At 62.9% G+C, this 8,083-nt stretch overlaps 1 protein-coding gene across 2 annotated transcripts; it reads left to right on the top strand.

The window, feature by feature from the left end:
* Window positions 1-6: 6 nt before the first annotated feature.
* On the top strand, window positions 7-6,428 carry RNF41 (ring finger protein 41). 2 transcript variants are annotated; one of them, XM_025191387.1, is made up of 7 exons: window positions 7-990; window positions 1,393-1,566; window positions 3,581-3,693; window positions 4,345-4,616; window positions 4,707-4,842; window positions 5,041-5,144; window positions 5,346-6,428. In XM_025191387.1, the coding sequence occupies exons 3-7, from the start codon at window positions 3,604-3,606 to the stop codon at window positions 5,695-5,697; spliced, it is 954 nt and encodes a 317-aa protein (XP_025047172.1). In that variant the 5' UTR covers window positions 7-990; window positions 1,393-1,566; window positions 3,581-3,603; the 3' UTR covers window positions 5,698-6,428. The 2 variants fall into 2 exon arrangements, with proteins under 2 accessions (XP_025047172.1, XP_025047171.1); XM_025191386.1 differs by having other exon boundaries at window positions 7-1,123.
* The last annotated feature ends 1,655 nt before the right edge of the window (window positions 6,429-8,083 follow it).

Genomic DNA, 8,083 nt, shown 5'->3' with positions numbered 1-8,083 from the left:
AAAGCCCTGCCCCGAGGCCCTTCCCCCACCCCCCACTTGGGCTGGGGGCTCCACGCCCACGTTCCAGTCCCTCGTAGCAGGTGCGTTAGCAGCAGGGTGGAGCCGCGGGGCGGGGCCAGGCCCCGCCGGTGCCTTTGGCTTCGCTTGCTTTCCCTGGGAAGAGCCTGCTGCCTCAATGCTGCTGCGCTGTGGCAGGTTTTGGGCCCCGTTGCGGTGCCTTGTGTGGATATGTCGACCTTCGCACAGGGGGGTGGTGCTGGTCATGCAGCGCCCCCGGGCAGGAGCACGGGGAAGCAGAGGTGTTGTTCTGGGGGGAGAGGGGGCGTTCTCCTGGCTTGCAGCTGAGCCCAGCTGTGTGCGTGGGCGAGTTCAGGGCTCCCTGCCGTACGCAGACATGCTCCCGCCCTGCGCGCCTCGAGCCGGGACCACCGGCTTCACAGCATCTCTTGCTCCAAGGAGCTCCCTGGGTCTCTCCAGGGCTGCGCTTGGCAGCAGCAGATGCAAAAGGCCCAGTCAAGGTCTGCAAACGCAGCGAAGCCTTTGCACCGAAGGACGGCATCTCGCCTGCTGTAACTGCGGGGCTGGAGGTGGGCGGGTTCCCGGGGCAGGCGTCTCTTGGACTGTCCGTCTCCCTCTGTGCCCTGTCGCTCTGCCTCAGAGCGAGGGCACTTCCTGCCCATGCGTTTCGGAGCCGGAGCTCCCTGCCGTCGGTGTTTGTAACGCTAAAGCGAGCCAGGGACTTGTAGGAGAGCCGGGTGTTTCGTAAGCCGCTGAGGCGATGGCAGGAGCTATATTTAGAAAGTTGCGTAACCTGCCCGTGTTGCATTTACCTACCGGGCAAGTGTTTTTATTCTGCCTCCAAACGCTGATGTCAAATCATCCCCAGATGGAAGCTTCCTCCTCGCTGCAACTGGGCTGCATCCACCCCTGCCAGCACGAGATGCTTCTCTCCTTCCCTTACCGGGGCTTGTTTGTGCCGGCAGGGCTGAGGTGGGCCAGTGCGTCGCTGGGAAGTGCAGCGGTGGGGGAGGAAATCCCTCTGCACTGGGCATGTCGAGGGACCCGGTCCTCTGGAACCAGGGGGAATGAGATGGGAATGGTCTCCCCAGTGAAAGCAGCACAGGTCTGGGGTTCGCATGTCTTCATTCTGCCCCAAGGGCTTCAGTGTGGGGTTGCGTCCTTCCAGCGCCGCCGACACAGTGTGGCAAATGCCTCTCGGACATGTGGGGGGAACCAGGGTTGCACGTGTGGCCAAGGGCGCCTGGGCTGTTCCTGAGGTCCCGCCGAGGTTGGGAGAGCCCCACGCAGCTCATCATGCAACTGCTGACTTCACACGTTCATTTCCTTTTTTAATTTATTTTTTTATTTCCCCCTCCTGGTCCCCACAACCAGATCGTCCTGTCTGACCTGACCGGCCCGTGGGTGCAGATCTCAGTCCCAGAAGCATGGCCATGTAGTCTGGAAGAGGAGGAGGGAGGGGAAAGATGGGCCACGGGGGGCGCCTTGCTGAAGAGAGCAGACTGAGCCTGAGGCCGTGCCGTTCAGGGAGGAATTCTGCTGCAGAAGGTAAAAGCGTGCCGTTCCTGGGTCACCGAGGGGGGCAGGACACGGGGAGGAGTCCCTGGGTGTGTGGAACCTTTGGGGTGGGGGTAGAGTCTGAGGGGTCGCATTCGGCTGGGAGCCAGGTCCGTGGCTCTGCTAATGAGCCCTGAGCCTCTCTCAGGGTCCCTGTGGGCAGGGCCTAGTGCTGCCAGGCCTTGGCACAGCTGATGGAGCCCTGCGCTGCCAACTGGTGTCCATGATCAGCTCCTTCCTGAGCACGATGGTTGTGACCTCCCAGCTTGATGGGCAGGAGGTGCTCTTGCCCGGTGCTCATGTCACGGGGTGAAGCAGGAGTCATTGTTCTTGCTGGGTTTGCCCTGAGCCCAGCCAGGCCATCTGTGCCCGGAAGCAACCCCCATGGCTGTCCTGCAGTCTTTGTGCACGGAGGGGGGGCGGGCGGTGAGCAGAGGTGGGGTCCTGCCCCAAAAGAACCTTCCCGCAACATCCACAAGGCACTGGTGCAAAAACCCTCCTTGTGGTGAAGAGATTTGGAAAGGGCTGTATCGCCCAGGGGTCCCTCGGCACTTCCCCAAGGCCCCGGTTGGGTGCCTGAGACCCCCTCCCAGGCCAGTGCTCCCCCTCCATCATGGGCGTGTTTTTCTTCTGCACTTGAATTTGAGAATTAAAACCATCTCTTGGAGGCATGTGAGCCCCTGCAAGGAGCCCAATGCTGCAAACGCTGTTAAAAGCTTCGTTAACTCGTATATGTTTAATGGCAGAAAGCAGTAGGATCCAGCCAGGCCTGCGGTTGTGGGGCTGGCTGCTGAGCTGGGTTCCAGGCGGGAAAGGGCAGGGCTTTGCTGCAGCACGTGTGTGTCGTGCGGCCGGCTTCCAAGGCATCCACAGCTTGCATGGGCTTCCTTGCCCTGGAAACTGGGAAGTGTTTTGCTGCCCAGAGGGGCTTTGAAGGCAGATTTATGTACTTCAGCAGGGGAGCAGCTGCCTGCGGGTGGTGCCTGGGCTGAGCTGCTTCCCCTTCCTCTGCATTTGTCCCTTCTGTGTGACAGCCGAGGGAGGCGCAGTCATCCTACACATGGGCCCTGGTGCTACAAGGCAGAGAGAGCCAAAGGCCAACTAACTGGCACTGAAGCCCAGGCCCCACAAGGGCTGCTGCCCCTTCTTTTGGGTGGGGTGGGTCGAATCCTGCTGTTTGCCATGTCTGGAAAACCATGGGCGGGGCTTGAAGCTGACTGGGGGTGGGAGCCGTACAAAGCACAGCAGAATATCACCAGCACTGCCATTGGCCAAGAGCACGGGCACCCTCTTCCAGCACCTTATTGCCCCGCGGAGCATGTTGGCCTCTGTCTGTGCCACAGGAGCCGGACATGTAGGATGCTGGCGATTGCAGCCTTGGTGCCCAGTGCAGATCAGTTCCTGCTACTAACCTGATGCCCAGAGCCATTTAAGCAAAGAGATGGAGGAAGCAACCTAAATCAATAGGAGCACAGCTTGCTTGCTGGGTGGGAGGGCCTGGCTGACTTGCCCTTGGGGTTGTAATTGCCCACCTCTGAGTGACCCTGGCAGGACCTGCCCCCTAGCCATGGCCGCTGTCCCAACAGTGCCAAACCCCTTGGTGCTGTGCATGGCTCCATGTCCGTGACTGTGAGCCAGACCCTGCTCACTGCTGCCCCACTGGTGCCAGGCTAGATGCAGCCTCTCCCCATGCAGTGCCCAGCTCGAGGGGGCCATCAGCTGCCATTGGTGTTGCCTAGGGTCATGGGCTCTCATGAGGGGCATCCCATAGCTGTCACTAGTGCAGGTGAGGAGCAACTGTATCTCCTAAAGGGCATTAGTTGTTGCACAGCGCTCATTCTTGCAGGCACAGTGTCACTGCAGGTTGGCATTGCCCTGGCCTGGGAGAGCTCTGGAGGATGGGAGAGGATAGGTCAGAGGGGTCCTGGGATGGGGTGTGTATCGGGGCTGTGCCTGGCAGGGGCAGAGCAAGGTGACTGCACGTTCCCCTCTCTTTCCTCTCTAGGGTTGTGGCACCGGTGACGAGCGATGGGGTATGATGTTGCACGCTTCCAGGGGGACGTTGATGAAGACCTCATATGCCCCATCTGCAGCGGGGTCCTGGAGGAGCCGGTGCAGGTTGGTCCCGGGGCGGGACCCGAGCCGCTGCCTGTGGGAGCGTCTCTGCCCCACACCCTTTGGAGTCTCCTTTAGTTCAGCAGCTTTGTCTGGGCAGTGCTTGGAGCTGGCCTCTGTACAGTCATGGGCTGGGGCTGGTGGCAGAGCTGCCAGACTTTCCTCAGCAGCTGCAGGCTCAGCTGGCAGCAGGCAGCCGGGGGGAGCAGTTGTGGAACCAATGCCCCTTTTAGGGAAGGGGGAAAGATCTTTCCTGGGGACTCCCCAAGCCGCAGCCGCCTTTGGCCTCTCTCTGCTGAGAGTACCCCCTTGCAGCCAGCCCTGGCATGGCTTCTCCAGGGGCAAAGCCTCTGGCTTGGAGACCTGGCTCTCAGTCCCTGGGGATCTGTAGCACCCCCACCTCCAACAGCTCCTTTTTGGGCAGCTCCCGGAAGGATGGGGTGTCCTCCTTAAAGAGGCTGGGGTATCAGAGCAGGGGGCCTCCGAAAGATTTTTCACCGCACTGTTCTAGAGCAGGGGGTTGTTCTGGGCCCGAGGAGCAGTAGCACAGCCCTAGGGCTGGAGGGGAGGGGGTACATGCTGGCATTGAGGGGTTGTGGGGGCTTCCGGCCCGATGTAACACAGCCTCCCATACCCCCGCCTCCCCATCGGCAGGCCCCGCACTGCGAACACGCCTTCTGCAACGCCTGCATCACGCAGTGGTTCTCACAGCAGCAGACGTGCCCCGTGGATCGGAGTGTGGTAACAGTTGCCCATCTGCGCCCCGTGCCGCGCATCATGCGCAACATGCTGTCCAAGCTGCAGATTGCCTGTGACAACGCTGAGTTCGGCTGCACAGCCGTCGTGCGCCTCGACACCCTGGCGGCCCACCTGGGTGACTGCCAGCACAACCCCAAGCGCCCCGTCACCTGTGAGCAGGGCTGCGGGTGAGTGCAGCGGGGCTGGGGTGAGGGGGACAAAGGTGCTCCTTGGGGGTCGTGCCTGCACTCACCCCAGCCACGGCCACCCTCCCACAGGCTGGAGATGCCCAAGGATGAGCTGCCCAACCACAACTGCATCCGACACTTGCGCTCGGTGGTGCAGCAGCAGCAGGGCCGCATCGCCGAGCTGGAGAAGGCCTCAGCTGAGCACAAGCACCAGCTGGCTGAGCAGGTGAGCACTGCGTTTCCATGCAGGGGGATCTCCTTGCAGGGCCCCCAGGCTGGTCTCCTGGCACTGGTGAGGGGGCAATGTGGGCAACAGCTCGGAGCTGCTGCAGGTGCCCAGGGGCGTGGGTGGTGGCTGAGGGCAAGGTCAGGTCCCCCCTGCCTAGCTCTCCGGCACTTTTCAAGCATCTTTGCCCCTCTCCAGAAGCGGGACATCCAGCTGCTGAAGGCATACATGCGGGCCATCCGCAGTGTCAACCCCAACCTGCAGAACCTGGAGGAGACCATCGAGTACAATGAGATCCTGGAGTGAGTGCCAGGCCGGGGGTGGCAGGGAGCTCGGCACAGAGCAGCCTGGTCCCGGCATGGGGCGTGGAGGGGGCCTGTGGCTGCTGGGCCTTGAAACCACATAAACCTAGGGGTGAGGGTGAGGGTTGCATGGTTGATGGTGCAGAGGGGGTGCCAGCTGGCTCAGCACCCACCCCTAACCCTACTCTTGTCGCTCTACAGGTGGGTGAACTCGCTACAGCCAGCCCGGGTGACACGGTGGGGTGGTATGATTTCCACGCCGGACGCAGTGCTGCAGGCCGTCATCAAGCGGTCACTGGTGGAGAGCGGCTGCCCAGCCTCCATCGTCAACGAGCTGATCGAGAATGCCCATGAGCGCAACTGGCCGCAGGGCCTGGCCACACTGGAGACGCGGCAGATGAACCGGCGCTACTACGAAAACTATGTGGCCAAACGCATCCCTGGCAAGCAGGCCGTGGTGGTGATGGCCTGTGAGAACCAGCACATGGGCGAGGACATGGTGCTTGAGCCCGGCTTGGTCATGATCTTTGCCCACGGCGTCGAGGAGATCTAGGCCCTCGGCCCCCTCAAACCCTAATCAGGGCATTAACCCCCCCCACCGCCCTGCCAGCCTCGCTTCACCTTTGGATGCTCCCGGACAGGTCCCAGCCGGGCTGGGCGGCTGCAGCGCAGGGCCCTGCCGGCTCGGGGGCAACTCTGGCTCCTGGAGGTTTCTTTGCTCCTCTTGAACAGCACAAGCCCCTCCACGGTGCCACAGACTCGCACAGGACATGGCCCCTGGGCTGCCCGGCACCCCCTTCCTCACTGCCTTTGGACCTGTTTTGTCCCCTTGCTGGCTTCTCCCGCCCAGAGGGGTGGAAAGGTAGCAGTCGCAGGTGAACCCCAGGGCTTGGGGCACCTCGATGCATCCCTCTGATAGCCAGGACTTGCCTGGGGACCCAGACAGTGGAGACTGCTGCTCCACACAGCCCTGGCTTCCAGGGCCCAGTTGCACAGGGATGGAGGGTGCTGACAAACCCGCCCTAGACTGGCAGGGGCTTAAGCCAGAGGCAATTTGAATCTGAGCCCTGGAAGAATTTGACTTTTCCTCTGGGGCCATGGGTTGTAGGCAGGGGGGAGCCAGGAGCTGCCCTCTCTGGCCCCTTCCCGGCCCCTGGAGGGAGAGGCTGGGTGCTTGCCCCTGCCATGGGGCAGCATTGTGCACCCATGCCACCCCTGGGGCTGTTCTTCCAGCCCCTTGTGATTGTGGTTCGATGATGATGATTAATTTTTTTTGTACGTTTCTGTTGTTGGTTGTTTGTGTTTTTCCTTTGATTTTATTTGACTCCAGGGCCCAAGTTGTGCCCTCTGCCCGCTGATCCTGGCCCTCAGTAGCCAGTGCTCCCCTCTGGGCTGGGAGGGCTTCCTCTGTGGCCCCCAGGGATTCGAGGCATCCTCCCCCTTGAGAGCTGCCTGGAGGGGGAGGCTGCGGCAGGGCTGAGAGAAACCCACCCCTCTCCCATTGGGTTTTTGGCTCAGAGGCAGTTGGGCCATAGTGGGTCCTGGTCCCTGGGCAGTGCTGCCACCGGTTTTCCCCTGCCTGAAAAGACGTTGGAGCCGCTCCCCCTAGCCCAGCCCCTCCACAGGACAGCAGGGCAAGATCGGGCTCCGGCATGCCTGTGGGGCTCTGTGGCCAGGCCGGCCCCAGCGCAGCCCCCGGCAGCTCCTGCTTCCCCTGCGGCTCCTGCCAAAGCATTGCGCACGCTCAGCCTGCGGCCGCCATGGCACCACGCTCACTTCCATCTCCAGCTTGCTCTGCCGCTCTGTGTCTGTGTCTCGCATCCCCTCCCGGGGCCGGGGGGGGCATGTGCGTGCGTGCGTGCGTGCGTGCGTGTGTGTGTGTGTGTGTGTGTGTTCACGTCTGGACGCTGCCATGTCCGGGAGGGACCTGGCCCGCCCAGCCCCTCGTGCTCAGGAATTAAAGCTGCTAACTCGGGCCTGGGTGCTGCAGCTGTGGCCTGGGCTCTGGGACTGGACCCCCCCCAGCCCGGGCTGCAGCGCCTGCCAGCCCACGCTCACCAGTCGTGTTTCACGTGTGCTGTTCCCTCGTGTGCTGACTGCACTCAATAAACTGCCTTTTCTCCACGATCGGGCCTGGCCTGCCCCTCTCTGCCGCGCTGCTCCCTCTTCCCCTGCCCTCCATGCCCCCTGTCTGCCAGGGGCATCTACGGAGAGGCCAGGGACCCTGTCCCACAGCCTCTCCTGATGTGGGTCAGCCCCTCGCATCTGTCACCCGGGCCCCAGGGAATGGGTCTGTGGATGAGGGAAGCAGGGATGCCTGTGCCCTGCTGGGATCTCACCAGGGGCCCCCCTGCCAGGGCCATGGTGCAACCTGTAGGAGGGGCCCATGTGGGGAGCCAGTGCTGGGGTCTGGATCTGTGCCCGGGGAAGGGGGGCAGCCTGACCACAGCCCTCCACCCCCCAACAATGCTGGGGGGGGCTGTGAGTGCCTCCAGCTCACAGCCTGGCTGCTCCCACTGCTGCCCCCAGCCTGGTGGGCGGCAGGAGGTCTGTGCCCCATCACCCCATGCCAGGCGCTGCGGGCTCAGCCCCATGCCAATCTGAGCCCTGGCCCTACCACCAAAGGCCTCCCCCCCCACCCAGTGCCCCCTTCCTGGATACTGCTGCTGGTGCCCAGCAGGGTGGGAGGGGGCACTTGTTGCCCATGGTGCAGGGGGGGCAAGCCCTGCTACCAGCCCCGGGCATTGTTGGAGTGGGGGCAGCTGCACCCCTCCTACCTGAGCTCACCCAGGCCCCTCACACAGAGCAAATTTTGGCCTCACCTCACCACCCAGGCAAATGGGACTGCACGGCTATAACCCCCCGGCCCCAACCTGGACAGCCAGGCGAGTGTGCGCCCCCCCCGCCAGCTGCGCTCCCCCCCCACCTGCGCCCCGCTC

This window comes from Alligator sinensis, unplaced genomic scaffold (genome assembly GCF_000455745.1).
Source record: "Alligator sinensis unplaced genomic scaffold, ASM45574v1 scaffold1065_1, whole genome shotgun sequence".
Lineage (NCBI taxonomy): Eukaryota > Metazoa > Chordata > Crocodylia > Alligatoridae > Alligator > Alligator sinensis.
This window is presented reverse-complemented; position numbering and strand designations above follow the sequence as displayed.

What these genes read in the sequence shown, in the direction of transcription:
- RNF41 (XM_025191387.1), top strand. Translation starts at nt 3,604, where the DNA reads ATGGGGTATGATGTTGCACGCTTCCAGGGGGACGTTGATGAAGACCTC. An exon ending in AGCACCAGCTGGCTGAGCAG is followed by an intron (nt 4,843 to 5,040) that starts GTGAGCACTGCG and finishes GCCCCTCTCCAG; the next exon opens with AAGCGGGACATCCAGCTGCT. An exon ending in GAGTACAATGAGATCCTGGA is followed by an intron (nt 5,145 to 5,345) that starts GTGAGTGCCAGG and finishes GTCGCTCTACAG; the next exon opens with GTGGGTGAACTCGCTACAGC.